The sequence below is a fragment of the Temnothorax americanus genome, unplaced genomic scaffold (assembly GCF_048541705.1).
Source record: "Temnothorax americanus isolate GAGA-0224 unplaced genomic scaffold, ASM4854170v1 Scaffold16, whole genome shotgun sequence".
Lineage (NCBI taxonomy): Eukaryota > Metazoa > Arthropoda > Insecta > Hymenoptera > Formicidae > Temnothorax > Temnothorax americanus.
The window spans coordinates 4,018,607-4,033,347 of record NW_027509297.1 but is presented as its reverse complement, the minus strand read 5'-3'; the positions used below and the strand labels follow the sequence as shown (position 1 = coordinate 4,033,347).

At 36.9% G+C, this 14,741-nt stretch overlaps 4 protein-coding genes and 1 long non-coding RNA gene across 6 annotated transcripts in view; 2 read left to right on the top strand and 3 right to left on the bottom strand.

Moving 5' to 3' along the window:
- LOC143895589 (proton-coupled amino acid transporter-like protein acs) overlaps positions 1-14,741 on the top strand; it is a 231,777-nt gene that overhangs the window by 181,844 nt on the left and 35,192 nt on the right. The gene's annotated exons all lie outside the window — the stretch shown is intronic.
- Positions 3,291-7,235, bottom strand: LOC143895590 (post-GPI attachment to proteins factor 2-like). Of its 2 annotated transcripts, none has more exons than XM_077402844.1 (5): positions 7,078-7,235; positions 6,136-6,453; positions 5,527-5,794; positions 5,245-5,442; positions 3,291-5,158 (listed from the first exon to the last, which is right to left on the bottom strand). In XM_077402844.1, the coding sequence occupies exons 2-5, from the start codon at positions 6,319-6,321 to the stop codon at positions 5,025-5,027; spliced, it is 786 nt and encodes a 261-aa protein (XP_077258970.1). In that variant the 5' UTR covers positions 6,322-6,453; positions 7,078-7,235; the 3' UTR covers positions 3,291-5,024. The 2 variants fall into 2 exon arrangements, with proteins under 2 accessions (XP_077258970.1, XP_077258969.1); XM_077402843.1 differs by having other exon boundaries at positions 7,053-7,217.
- On the bottom strand, positions 8,467-11,289 carry Rbm13 (RNA-binding motif protein 13). The gene is made up of 7 exons (XM_077402840.1): positions 11,138-11,289; positions 11,015-11,061; positions 10,774-10,917; positions 9,238-9,550; positions 8,910-9,161; positions 8,742-8,819; positions 8,467-8,658 (listed from the first exon to the last, which is right to left on the bottom strand). The coding sequence occupies exons 1-7, from the start codon at positions 11,150-11,152 to the stop codon at positions 8,521-8,523; spliced, it is 987 nt and encodes a 328-aa protein (XP_077258966.1). The 5' UTR covers positions 11,153-11,289; the 3' UTR covers positions 8,467-8,520.
- On the top strand, positions 11,425-12,006 carry LOC143895594 (uncharacterized). Its single transcript, XR_013256368.1, has 2 exons — positions 11,425-11,793; positions 11,870-12,006. It is a non-coding gene; the product is annotated as an uncharacterized LOC143895594 (long non-coding RNA).
- On the bottom strand, positions 12,336-13,891 carry LOC143895592 (uncharacterized). Its single transcript, XM_077402846.1, has 3 exons — positions 13,346-13,891; positions 13,084-13,198; positions 12,336-12,798 (listed from the first exon to the last, which is right to left on the bottom strand). The coding sequence occupies exons 1-3, from the start codon at positions 13,683-13,685 to the stop codon at positions 12,774-12,776; spliced, it is 480 nt and encodes a 159-aa protein (XP_077258972.1). The 5' UTR covers positions 13,686-13,891; the 3' UTR covers positions 12,336-12,773.

Sequence of the window (14,741 nt, the reverse complement as noted above, 5' to 3'; positions counted from 1 at the left end):
AATCTTGAGCACGGCCGAAGAAAGTGACTTGTTAAATTTGGTTACGCGAGAGAACGACGAAAGTTCTCGTTCGTGTCACACGATAGCCATTTAATCGCGCTCGTTTATTCCCTTACATTAAGGTCAACAGAGTTCAATTACCTTCGGCAATGCTGCAGGTTTCAGCTGGATTCGAGGCTCGATTGCTCTCACTCTGATTTATAGTACGCGGGACTGTGGCAGAGATGAATAAGGAGATATCGGAAACGTTGGGTGTGAGATGTAAGCTTGCTTTCGACACTGCGGAAATTTTGGAAATTTTCAAGTTGGATCTCGAAATTTGTCGCAAGTACAACGTATATACACATATGCGAAGAAACTAAAACACATAATAATGTAATGTGGCGCAAACTGTATATTCAATAATATCTCTATTGATAAAATTTCAATCAAACAGATTAGGAACAAAATCAGATTAGGGGGATTAATAATAGATTGTAAAATTTATAAAACTAATTCATCAGAGACTCACTGCTATTTATTTCATTAATTAATTCTTTACTTCAATAATAATTCATAACTATAGAAATTCACTCTTCAATTTAAATATAAGAACAGAGAAAATAAATTCTGTGATAATATACAATTGAAAGTTTTGGCATGCTTAAATACAAGCAGAGTGTATATACATAGTTTAGAGGAAAATGGAGTAATAGTGTGGTCAGGACAAATTTATTTATAATATAAATAAGCAAAACCTATAACTGTGAAATGGAATATAGCAACATTGCTTTGTGCTTATTATCACAGAATTGTCAATTACGTAAATAATACATCGGGAACGAGCAGTTCCTTCGTGAGATCGTGTAGCACTTCATCGATATAATTTCGATATACATATATTGTAAATTAGAAGAAAAATGTTTCGGTAGCAAATTTATTTCGAAAAATACGAGTTTTGCAGAAAGAAATGGCTGCAACTCGACGGTAAGTATTTGTGTAAAGATTTCGTTTCAAGCTTGTATGTTTAAATTGTCGTATCGACCAAGGGTGAATCATCATACTGTTTATGCTTTAATATGCCGTCGACATATACTCTGTCGTTTATACACAAGATAACTATCGTGCTAGCATTATTTACAGCGAAAGAAGAGAGCTTCAAGTACGATAGAAATTCTTGACAGATATGTTTAGTCATCATTATCGCCAATATAAAAATTCATATAACGAAATTTTTAAATATGTTTCCAGAACTTTTACCCTTAAACGCTTCTGCCGTAAGTGCGTGCTCGTCTTACGGAAAAGAAAACAATATTTTCAGAAAAGATAACGACGAATAATTTTCCCTTTCCCTTACACTTTACAGTTACAGCATTTAACCCCTTCGTTGGCATTGGCGCAATAGTGCGTCGAATTAATCGGTGCCCTGTGTGACATTGACGCAATAGTGCGTCAATCTTTTTTTCCCTACAACTTGCTCCGATTTGGCATCCAAGTCTTACACGGGGGTTTTTGGGGTCACTGATTACGAATCTGAATTCAAAATTTCAAAATGGCGGATAAAAATGCAAAAAATTACTTGATTGGGATGAAATTTGCCATTTTGAATTTTCAAATTTTAAGTTTAGATTCGTAATCAGGGGCCCTCAAAAACGCCAGGGTACAAATTTTCAGGATAAAAAATTTTCCTGCCATTTTGGGCACTTTTTGTCGAATTCTCTCTGCCAACGAAGGGGTTAATCTTAGTTTCCTCAAATCACTCTGAGGATGTGTTAATACCTTAACGATAAATTTATTAGTACCTATCGATAAATCGCACAACGATTACGAGGCGTAATCACAACAAAAAGATATTTGCTAAATAAATGTTTAGCACAGTTTTCTTTGGAAGTATGACGGAACATTTTACAATATTAACGCTTTTAAAATGAATATCAGTTGTACCCCTTTCGTTTTTTTCTAACACATAACACATAACTTTTAAATCTTTCGCCAAAAGAAAAATTAACGCAAGTAAAACTTGAATTTTTCGCTTCGTAGTAATTTTGGAACTCAATTTCTGTAAGTTAACGCTATATTTCTAAAAACTCTTTTATACGTACTATTAATCTCTACTTACATATATGTATATAAAAGAAATTCGGTATTCTCTCATACAACTACACTCTCACAATGTAACTTGCGTCGTTCGTTATTCAACTAAAACACATACAGGATGCTTTATTAATTGCGCGTATCTTTTTCGAATAACAGATTTTCTGAGGAATTTGAAGACAACTTTTCAAAGAGAAAAAATTAATGTGTAATTGTAGAATGTCTCATTTAAATCAGTAAAATTTTAGAGATGGAAATAATAAGTATAGAGAGCTACAGGCTACAGCTTAGTTCACGTTTAAAATTTTACAATTCTATTATTTTTACCGAAAAAGTAAAAATTACTTTAAATTCTTTCAGAAATTTATAAGAAAATGCGCAATTTTTTATATATCTTTATATGCGCTCCGAAAATGTACTAACGTAAGTTCATGATCCGTTAGAATAAACACGTTCCGCTATAATCAATCTAGTCATATTGATGCTCTTCAATTCTCGTTCCTTAGCGAGAATGAAAAAAAGATATCTATAATATATAATACAGAAAAAATTCCGAATCATTGCTGCAAATGTATTTAAAGAGCAAAGCGATTGCCAACGGAGCGTAAGACGCAAGTGATTCATTAAAAATTCCTAAAGATCATTAACGTGCATTAACGTGCATAGCGTTACCGACCGAATAAAATTCCATGATATATCTGTAGTGCATCACTTGGCACGGGCTCTGATAACGGTATCGTTAAATTAAACACGATTGCCGCAAGTGCATTTATTATTTTTTTAAAATCAAGATAATACATATAAAAGTGAGATTCCAATTATAATAGGAACTGAGATGTTACGCTCGAGCGATCGCGTACGCCGTGTGTGCGGAAGAAACAAAGCGCTACTTCTTCGTGATAATTACAAAAATCATCTAAAGCTATTAGCATATCTCCGCATGATTACCCACGACAAATATACTTGCGAAAAAACTGGCGATAAATATGCACTGAGCACTGACTATTAATCTTTTTCCCTTTTTTCAATAATGATATACGAGAAATCTTAACAAAAAGTCGTCATATCAAAATATGCTACAATTACAATGATTGTGTGTAAAAATGTGCAAAAATGATATCGTTTAACTGCGAGTGCTATCTAGGGTCACACTGACACTATCGGCCTTCTACAACAAAATCCTAAGAGACACATTGCGATAACGTACCATCTGCTTATTACAATAAACATTACGTTGTTTATTAGTGCAATATCGAGAGATATTGCGCGTCTCACAGTATTGCAGTCTCGGTCGTCGTTCCTTACCAGTCTATTCCCACACACATGCAATTTCGTCTCGATCTTTTGATCATGAAACTTTCTTAACAGATAAACATATACAAGATTTCCGGAAAACACTTATAAAATATAAAATCTCACCGTATAATTTCTAACAATATTTAAAATAAAACATGTATTTTTGTAAAATCTTACAGGCCACTTTTTTGCTTTGTCAAAGATTGCTATTATTAAAATTCAACCTATCTCCATCAATTCGTAATTATATTACATTTCAGAATAATTACATCAAAAATGTAATTTTTAACAAAGTATTAACAAAGTATTAATATTTAATAACATTTAGCTAAAAAAGATTTAAAATATATTGTTAGAGATAAGGGTTTCATAAAAATCTCGATGACGTGTTTTTCCATAAGAGATACTAATTCTGTCTCTCTATTAAATAATCCGGTGATTGTGCACAACATTTGACTAATTTTGCTTGTTGTTTTCCAAAAATCGTATATATGTCTATGTATCAAACAAGAAATGAATGGGGAAATCTCAGTCATGAAATTCGATAGAAACTCTTTTAACATTTGTCTTATAAATTCGCGTGAGATATTTAGATAGTGTGATCTTATCTCGAACGCACGCTGGTCCAAATGCAATCCTCGTTTACACGTTTTCTTGTGTAACACGATTATGACTGCTTTAATCGTCAGTGTCTCGATAATTGTTATATTATTAAACTATCGTATACTACATACAAACATAGGAGCGATTATCCTACGTTTGTAGTTACTGTAACGCCGAATAGAGAGCGGCTCGTGAATATTAGCTGAATTTATTATCTCAAAATCTATACAAGATGAATTAATCTCTTACAAGGTGAATGAGTATTAACATATTACATATACAATTTTCATTGTAAGATTTGTCAACAAGACGCAACAATATCTTTGCGGTAATCTGAAATTGTATACGTTCATTTAACGAACTAACGATTATAACGTCTCAAAGTCCATTTGACATAAATGTATCCTATAGACTAATTTCAACTTATGAGATAAAATAGGAGTACCATAAAGCGAATAAAAGGTCGCGACTAGAATTAAAGTATTCGACTAGAATTCTCACCTTGCAAAAATCTCTATAAAAGAAGAAATCTGTTTAAAAGTCTTCACAAGTAATCTCATACGATGCGAGTAATAATATTTAATTTACGTTTAACGATAAATGCTGTTTGTATGTAGGATACTTTTTTCAACCATCGTTTACTACGATCATACTCTATTATTAAACGATATTAAAAGGCCGTTACATATTTCGCTTTGAAAGTAACCAATGCCACACTTTGGAAGCGCTAAATATTCAATCTTCATTTATTAAATCGCATATCTTTTTTGCATTCGAAATTATTGGTCGAATATCAAAGTCGGTATAAAAGTAAAGATAAAAATGGTGTCGATTTCTTAAATATCGCGGGAAGCAAACAATATCAATCTCAAGAGTGGAAAACTCAAGAGTGTAATATCGTAAATACGTAGTATCATAAAACTGAGACAATCATACACAAATTGTGCATCATGTGCCGTGCCAAACTTTTACCTCTTAAAAACCACGATTTGTAGCACTTCCATGCAGAGGCAATAGGCACTTTAATATGACGATGAGAATGACGTAAAAGATTAATCTATTTTCACGATAGGTAAACCGTGACCTACGACCAGTTGCTCTTTTGGAAAGTCCAAAACCACGGTGATGTGAAAGCCCATATTTGCAAAAGCTATCACGTACTCACATAGCGAAAACCAACTAAATGCTGCTCAAAATAATAACAAATATTATTTTTTATTACGTTTACTTTTAAGCTGTAATGAATATAACGCTTGTAATTGTGTTTCTTACCCAAGTCGTGACACAGCAGTCGATGTTTCAAGAAGAAAATAATAAGACCGATGGTACTGACGAGACTCGTCACAAAGAGCGCTTGTTTGTACCGAAGACTTTGCGCATTTGGAGTTATTAGACGACCCAGTCTCACAGCGGTCAGCTTGTACGTGAGCGAGCTAATCATGAACACTATGAAAATTTTTTCGTGCACCGCTGAAATATTTTTTACATCGTTTATATTAAAAGTTCCATTCTTCGATTATACGTTAGCGATACGCGAAATTATGAGTTACTTACGGTAATTTTCTCTGTTAGAAATATACGTTACGCCACACAAAGCTGCTACCTCGGCAATGTTTAGCCAGTAACATAGGTTTAGGAGTCTGCTCCCCATAATTTTTAGAGGCACATCTTCAATGTTCTTAAGTATCTTGTAATAATACGAGTGATAAACATTGGCGATAACCAGTCTAGGACCAATATGTAACGCTATGCTGATACGCCATAGATACCTCTGCGGTGATACTCCAGTAATGGCTGAGATCGATGGAAGAATATTATAGACCTTCAACAAAAACAGACATAATTTATGGCGCAAATCATGTTTGAACCAATAGCGAATTCGGGCGCTTGCACTAGCGCACGCCGACAAGCTGGTTCTCGGTCAATTCTTATATTTACAGATCATTTTAAATACTTGCTGAAATACTTCTTAGCCAGTAAAATAATTTGTACAGCATCCATACAGATATTACAGGATTGTTTTATTGGCTAAAAAAAGTTTTTAAATGTGTATTTAAACGACTTAAAATATAAGAATAGATTATAAACAAGAGCCTTAGCGCACACTCATTGTCAGTATGCGGCTTGTAATACAACGATGACTAATATGAAGCTTTCGCTTACCCTACAATGAGTTTCGTGAATATCGTCCTGTTGAAATATATATGCCGTGATGAAGCAGAACAGCAGCGATACAAGTGGTAAGCCAACTGTCGCCACGCACAGCTTTCGGAATGACAGCGCGAGATATACGAAACTTTTGTTGCTTCCAACATTATTTAGTTCCATATTGGCAGCGTCGCTCAACATCCCGGCACTTGTGCACAAAGCCAACGCCAACAGAGACGATAACTCAGAGTAGATCCCAGTCAGACAATTGTGCGATACAGATTCATGTTGCTCTCCGACCGTGCGGACTCATTCGACGCTCCTCGGACATCCCTGTGAGACAAAGATGATGGATTATAACTCGTCGACACGTCCTTGAGTCGCTCATTCGAGATCACACGGTGATCGAGGTGCTCGTTGCCGGAGGAACTGGCAGTTGGCGGTTGGCAGTTGGCTCCCGTATATCGAGCAAAAACATAGCGTCTAATTGCGAGTGAGGGACGACACGCTCCACGCTCCACGCTCCATAGAGATAAATCCGTGCAACGAGCGTGTCGATAGCTACGCACCGCCTCCAGTTTATCGTCCGCAAAATGCCCCGATAAGAGCTGTGGGCTGTGGGATCTACATCGGAATACATCGCGCGAATCGCGAGTCGAGGAAAACCGCACGCGCACCGCGCACGCTACGGCGGACCGGGCGGACGGCCGCGGCGCTCCCGACTTGACACTTGACAGTATCTCTTCCCCACCCCTCCCATCCCATCCCATCCTTTCCAGGATGGGTGGGAACTGGAATCGCGTTACATCGTTACATGAAACGTCGTGGATATTGCACGCCAACCGCCAACATGTAAATTTAATGCTAATTTCGCGTCACTTATCGCATCGTACCGTTACTACCGTACCGGCACCGCTCGTCTCGCATCTCACCTGTGCGATTAATTGAATAACCTACTCGCTCAATAAATAGCGGGCGAAAGGGCGAAATCGCGATCGGTTCACCACACACCACACTCCTGGCCTGCCAGGGTCGCCTCGTGAGCGAGTACCGTGGCGACTGTGGCGAGTGGCGAGTGGCCCCAAGCGGATCCGACGAATGCGCAATCATGCGCAATGCCGAGATTGCCGACTGCCGAGACACTGCGGACTGAGGAGAGTGAGGACTTGAGGAGTGAGGCACTCTGACGCCCCGCTATTCGCTAATGACTTGCGACTTGCGACTCGCGACGAGTTGGAGTTGGATTATCGGATACTCGCGATTCTCGTGAATTCGATCGCAGACGACCGGCGACAGGCGAGCCGCGCCACTGCGGACAGTGCGGACTCGCCGAAGAGGTTTCCCTCCCTTGATTTTCGACAACGGACAACCGTGGCGATCGCCTCTCCTCCGCCTCCCTCGTTTGTCACGATCAGTCACGATTCACGATTTTAATCGTATGAATTATGAATTGATGAATCGTATTGTCGTCTGCTCGGTCTTCTACAGACGTTCCATGTCCATGTTCCATCTGTTCCAATTCCCCGATTCCAATTCCCCCCCATCGCCCTAATGAGACACGAGACTGATGAGAATTGAGATGAGACGACTGTGCAGTCTTCGCGGCTCGCGGCTCGCGCCCCTCGCGCCTCTCCCGTTTGGCGCCTCCGCGAGTTCGCCCTACGGGCGGACAGGCGGAACTTTTGAACGTATTACGTTCGACCTGAGAACAGTTTTACTCGCCTCGCCAAACGCGAGTAAAATATGAAGAGCCTGTTTTCTATTGCTGAACTTCCAATGTGGAATAGAAAATATGAACTCTGAACTAGAGCAACCAGTTCAACAATAGAAAACAAACCCAAACTAGAACTACCAAAGTAGTCAATTACTACGTTTACGCGCGAGCGTTACTTCTGCGGTAACTTACGATAATTCAATTATTTACTCGGAAGAATTATCGTAAGTTACTACAGAAATAAAAAAACACTCGCGCGTAAACTTAGTAATAGACTAGTTTATAATTTTTTATCAAATTTATTCGTGACTGCTTAAATAGTAAAAATAGATATATTTTAATCGGTAGTTCTAGTGTTAATACCATTGTCATGGGTATATTTGCGCGTCATTTATAAAATGTAAATAAATATATTCTTTGCATCCGTAAATATCTTGTAAGTTTGCAAACATTTATGAGAACATTTTCGCAATTTTCTAATGCCAAAGTTTCCTTAAAGAATGAACAGTCGATACCTAAAGTACCCTGTTGATCTTTTTTTTCTATACAAAGTATTGATGGTTTAAAATATTACCAGGATGTAATCGTACTGTGATTATTTTGTAAACTAAAATATTGGATAACGACGTATGAAGCGTTTTGCAACTTTATTATAAAGAAAATTATATTTATATAGTACAATTTTGCTATATACGCGTCCGTTTATTCTGTTGACTTTCTTCTTCGACTTCGTATTCGATTTCCACTCTCGCTCGCGGTTTCTTTCCTTTTTTGACAACTTTTGATCCCTTTGTCTTCTTGCTTGTAGATGGCTCGATTAAATCCTAATGAAACAATTTACAACAATGAGCAATTTATATCGGGACTTACAATGTAATAGGTCTACTTTAAGCTGGAAAATTCTTACCTCAATATCGCTAGGTTCGGATTCAAAGTTGTCTGATAATTCAATTTCTTCCTTCTGTCCAGAGTCACTGTCTTCGTCCTACGCGATATTTATAAGGTGTATATTTATAAAGAAATATTATTAAAGTAAAGAAATTGTATTTTAATGAATAATTGTCTTATTACTCACCATAGAAAGCTCTTCAATGTCATCCTCGTCATCCTCGAAGTCATCGTCATCATCGCTATCAGCTTCAACGTATTCCGGACCATCTTGCTCAGTTTCTCTCTCATTCGTTTCTAATTCCATCTCCACCTCCTTCTCGAGTTCTTTTTCCCGCTCTTCTTCCTGTTCGCTTTCTGTCTCACTTTCTCCTTCAATTTCAACAGCCTCTACAGCCTTATCAAACACTTTTTGCGGGAAATTGTAAATACCCTCGTACTGAAATATTAAGAAAATAGATATATCTGCAAACATAACTAATTTGGATAGAAATGAATATAAAATCCAATGTTACCATCCCCTTCTTCAACCTTTCCATAAGCTGTTTTTCAATTGCATTTTCTAATTTCGCGGCAATCAGAGCCTTTTCTTCCCTACGCCTTTCTCTTCTTTCAATTTTCCTCTGAAGCGGTACAATTTTCTTCTGACGTCTCAATCTAAACTTTCTCATACGAATAAGATACTGCGTGATTTTGAGAAATCTTTGCTTACATTTTGCCTTTATAAAACCAGGCCAGTAAAGTAGATTTTCATTAATTTGCTGTATCGCCTTTTCAAAATTCCTAGACAGTTTGACCTTCTCCCAACTATTTTTAGGTGTATGTATCCTAAAATCAAGTTTATTAACATTTAAATTAATATATATTAATATATGTGTAAAAATATTGTATATGCATAGGTGAAAGGGTAAAAACTTATCTCATAGATGCTAGAATTATGTCTGGATTGAAACTGATCCAGATTCTTTACGGTTTTAAAAAAGTACCCCGCAATAGTCCTTATGGAAATGGGGTCCCAGTCAAATTGGCTAAAATTTTGATATGACGTAAGTTTTGACTCACCGATCAAAAGTCTTCGTGGTCGTCAGGCCAGATAATCAAAAGTTTTTGAGTTACAGCAGCTGAAATGTCCAAAATTGACCTCCGTCATCAGCCGGTATACGTGTATAAATGTGTGTTGTGTTCGTGTTGGTGGGTGGGTGAGCATAAATAAAAGTGTGAATGAAGATTTTCAAAGGGATGAAACACATTAAATCTCAAGTGCCTATCGCAACATCCACGTCGTGAAAGCCGAGCAACGGTTGTCATACCAGCCGACGATGGAGGTCAATTTTGAACATTTGAGTGAAGTTACTTCGCCGTAACTTAAAAAGTTCTGATTTTCTGGTCGGGTAACCATTGAGACTTTTGATCGGTGAGTCAAAATCTACGTCATATAAAAATTTCGGCCAATTTGACCGAAAACCCATTTCCATATGGACTGTTGAGGTAAAAGTACCAATACCCGAACATGTACCTATATCTGGCCACTTTTATTATTTATAAGTATAAACCGAATTAAAATCAAAGATAAAAATATTTTTTCTTGTAGTTTAAAACTTTAGTTATAGTATCCAAACGTTTATTTCCATAAATTTATATTTTTTTAAAGGTATTCAGACACAGGTGTATGTCCAGGCATCGGTACATTTATCTACTCTCAAGTGTCCAAGTATTGGAACTTTTACCTTACAGAGTCCTTTATAATTCTAATAATGTTATAAAGAATAATACCAATGCTACTTAGTAAAGCCTATCGCGCAATACAAAGGTACAGGTAATAGGAACAGGGAATAAGATGGGCAACAGAAATAAAACCATTTCAACTTATCAAAAACTATATTAACGCAAGGGAATATGAATGAAATAGGCAATAGGAACAGAATTTCCGGCGCGTTTCATTACAAGTTGAAACGTTAGTTCTTTCTGTTGCCTGGTTTATTCCCTGTTCCTATTGCCTGTACCTTTGTATAGGATTCAGAGCTTAACTGCAAATCACACGTATAACTTACCTCTCTGCTGTTCTCACGTACAGATAAATAATACCATTTTCCTCTCGAATCGTAGCATATTGACTGTTTGCAAGAGGACACGCAGCTCTACTGCATAAACCAGTAAGATTGAACTCATTTCTGCAGAACCGCTGTGTCTTTGTACTAAAAAAAAGTCATAATTATTGTAATAAGATTAAGGCTGTTACAATTCTTCTGCATGTTTGTTTTTTATGTTTTTATTTCTTAAGGACGCACTTACTTGACTTTGAAGGAACAGAATGATTTATTGATAACACTCCACACAACCTGTAAGATAATTACGATTAAAAATCATGATTATTATCAAAAATAATTAAAATAAAAATTGCATTTTGAGTTTTACATCGTCGTGCTGCATTTTATTTTAATAGGATCCAACTATGAGAATGAATATTATTGCAATTATAAATAACCGTTATAAACACAATATAACACGTGTGAAACAAATACTAGGTTATGGTTATAGGTTATATTCACGATGTATGTATTTTATTATGAGAGTGGACATGCTGCGTTTTAGTGAAATCCGTTCACTAGCGCCTCTATGCGCACAAGTGCATTGTTATGCGGAGTCTACAATGCGAGTCGTAGAAAATGGACCAATCACAATCGAATTTGAGGAGAATAATCGACTGTGATTGATCAATTCTTGCGACTCACGACTCGCATTGTAGACCCCGCATTTTGTTACGTCGCGCCCGCGGTCATTGAGGCCCGGTCTACAATGGATGTCGTAAGAAATTGACCACGCACAATCTATTATTCTTCTTGCGGTCGAAGAATAATGAACTGTGCGTGGTCACGTTCTTACGACTCCGACTTCCGACATCCATTGTAGACCGGGCCTAAATATATATATATATATATACGCCGATGTGTCAATTTCACTTTACTTGTCAGTGTCAAACTTATGTCAAATTGTCAAATTTATGTGCGCCAGAAGACAGCGTTCAGCGTTGCCAATTTTCTATTAACCTGTCATGATATATACATATATACGTATGTGTATGTTTTTATATTAAACCATTTAGAATTATTAAATTTAAATGTAAACTATGATACCAATTTCTTTCAGCCGAATTGGAACAGCTAGATGTTGAGTGAAGACAAGGTTTCAGATCTAGAAATGATATTTAAATATCTTCTCACACATGGGTATCTTCTTTTTATTTTAATCTCAATAAATCTTTTAAATAATTTCTTGGAACTCTATATACATTTTGAGCTTCTATTTTATTATTTCCTCTACCATCCATCTCTGCGCTAGAGAAGATTATTATCTGCAATTGCTAATCGATGCAATTTAGTAATACGTAAAACTATACAAAGTGCTTTTTAAATAAAAAAAATAACAAATTTCCTCCTATTACACCGGCAATGTTTTTCATTAACCACGTAGATCCTTGTATTCTTTACATTAAAAAAATTAAGAAATAATTTTAGGCATTTAAAAAATACTTATAAAAATAATCGAAGCCTATTTGTTTTTTGTAATATATATATATATATATATATATATATATATATATATATATATAATCAGAATAAAGAATATTAAAATATTTTTAAATCAATATCAGTCTAATAATAACCCAGTCGACACAGAACATTAGTTATATTACATTAGTCATAATTTCGCACTCTTCGGCAATGTAAATGTAATATGATACATATTGTTATATATTTACATTATTAAATACAAAATTATAACAGATGTAATGTAACTTATGCTCTGTGTCAACTAGGAATCTAATATCATAATTATGCAAAAGTAAAACTCATAATTGAATGATTAAATAAAGACTTACTAAAAATTATGAATTAGTTACAATGTATAAAAAATACATATATTAAAAAAAAACCTGCGCTCCTTTTCAATATAGCAACTTTACTTTCTTTTATATAAAAAATATCCAGCTAATAATAGTTAAGTCCTAATAGTTAACTTTCATCTTAGAATTCCTGAATTTCTGTTTTCCTTATTGTTCCTTACTTTCTGCCCACCTGAAAAAAAGAAATAAAAAAAACTTCAACTTATTAATAAATTCACTTTTCTCACTGATTATTTAGATTATCAGCAAAACTTTTTCTATCAAAGAAAAAATGCAACAATGCCTTAGGATTTAACAAAATGTGTTACATCAGAAAGACATTGAATGGAACGCGTAAGCAAGTTATTTGCATTTTAATACACGAAAACGAGCATTCTATATTGTCTCTAAAACCTTGCAAATTATTTTAAAAATTGTTTGCTACGTTTAAAAAATTGTAGACAAATGTTCTTCTTACTTTGTATAAAAATTAATAATTACGGGCCTTGTGCCCCTGCCCCTGCCCCTGCCACCCCATCGTCCACCTCTGCGTCCACGATAGAGCATTCCCCCTTTATTCTGCCATCGTTTTGCTGTAATAAATAAAAAATTATTGTAATTACAAAATATTTATTGCTACATATGCGAGAGGAGTACATACATTTGATTCGACATGATCAATTGGTAATCACTCGTGCGTCACAAATGTATTATAAAAAATATATATTTTTTCTACTTACGTCTTGTTGGCAGCGTTGATCCTGGCGACAGGAATGGTTCTAGCTGCGATGGTCCCGGCAGCTGCGGCAGTTGTGATTTTGATGACTGCGGTGATGATGGTCTCGGTGGTGGTGGTGGTGGTGGCCTAGATGGTGGAGGCCCCGATGACGGTGGTCCCGATGGTGATTCCCCTGGCAGCGACAGTGACCCCGAAGACAGAGATAATCTTGGCGGTACTGGAGGTGCAGTCATTTCTGTGGCGGCGGCTACTGCTGCGGCGAGTTGCCGTTGCAGATTTTGCACTTCCGCTTTAAGAGCCGCTATTTCTAGGACGTGGGCCTCACACTCCTTACAGTCCATCGAACAGAAAAAGATTTTGATATTATTTCATTTATATAGTATATATAATTTAATAAAATATAATAGCGTTACTTACATTGCCTCTTGTTCTACCTCCATTTTTAGCTCGATTGTTGTTTGTTTCACAGTCTATAGATTTATGTAGCATTATAGCGAATTCGATTGGATGCTCGATGCACTCAGTGCACACTGGTGCACATTAAAACCTACACGAATCAACGTAAAGTGTATGTTCAATATAAACGGGTTAAATCACGAAATCCTCAATATTCTCTATTGTTATTTGGTAAAATATTTTAAATTGTTTTTGCCGATAAGTTAACGCTCGGAGTACCGTTACCCGCGGAAGTCACTCAACTATCGTTCTTCAGATGAATTTCGCACAGGCACCACAATATGTGTTCGCGGCGTTCGCGCTCCGCGCGCCCACCGCGCCCGTCACCGTGCGTCACGTGTCACGTGTTGTATTATTTGTTATTCGGAACGCGCTCATTGGCTCGTTCCTGCGATTGGCACTCCTGCTCCTCGTTTCGCGGGCCGCACAAATCAACCACGCGACTATGCGAGTACGCGCCGTACACGCGTTCAACAATTTACGGGTGCAACATATATGTATCAAGTGTTTGTCGAAATAAACGTATCGCGCGAGAATCACTAGCTCGAGATGAAGCCGTCGGCGTCGAGGCGAAGATATGTACGGCAATTGTGAGCGATTTGCTTACGTTGTGATATTTGCGGGCGATAATCGTGACGCTCGTCCGGCCGCCATATTTCTGGACTCGAATTCATTCATTATTAGAATTCATTATTTTATATCGCGCGTCGTGCTTCGATGAACGCTGTGTCGGAAGTGTCGTGTGATTGATCTTCGATTCTTTTCCCGATAGGGAAAAAGAGGGCTGAGTTATATTGTCGTATCGATGAGTGATTCGAGTTACGAAACGCCGTGATACATCGGCGCCCGTTCGTGAAGACCATAATCTCGTATATATCTCGCGTCGCGTCGCGTAAAGTTAGCGGCCGGCGATGACAAATCTTCGTCGTGCAAATTAATAA

Coding starts and splice junctions, on each gene's coding strand:
- LOC143895590 (XM_077402844.1), bottom strand. CDS start 6,321: ATGTTGAGCGACGCTGCCAATATGGAACTAAATAATGTTGGAAGCAAC. Junction 5,443..5,526: donor TTCTAACAGAGAAAATTACC/GTAAGTAACTCA, acceptor AAAATATTTCAG/CGGTGCACGAAAAAATTTTC. Junction 5,159..5,244: donor ACTGCTGTGTCACGACTTGG/GTAAGAAACACA, acceptor TATTTTGAGCAG/CATTTAGTTGGTTTTCGCTA.
- Rbm13 (XM_077402840.1), bottom strand. Junction 10,918..11,014: donor TTCTGTTCCTTCAAAGTCAA/GTAAGTGCGTCC, acceptor ACTTTTTTTTAG/TACAAAGACACAGCGGTTCT. Junction 8,820..8,909: donor ACATTGAAGAGCTTTCTATG/GTGAGTAATAAG, acceptor AATATCGCGTAG/GACGAAGACAGTGACTCTGG.
- LOC143895592 (XM_077402846.1), bottom strand. CDS start 13,685: ATGGACTGTAAGGAGTGTGAGGCCCACGTCCTAGAAATAGCGGCTCTT. Junction 13,199..13,345: donor ATCAACGCTGCCAACAAGAC/GTAAGTAGAAAA, acceptor TATTTATTACAG/CAAAACGATGGCAGAATAAA. Junction 12,799..13,083: donor ATTATTAATTTTTATACAAA/GTAAGAAGAACA, acceptor TCTTTTTTTCAG/GTGGGCAGAAAGTAAGGAAC.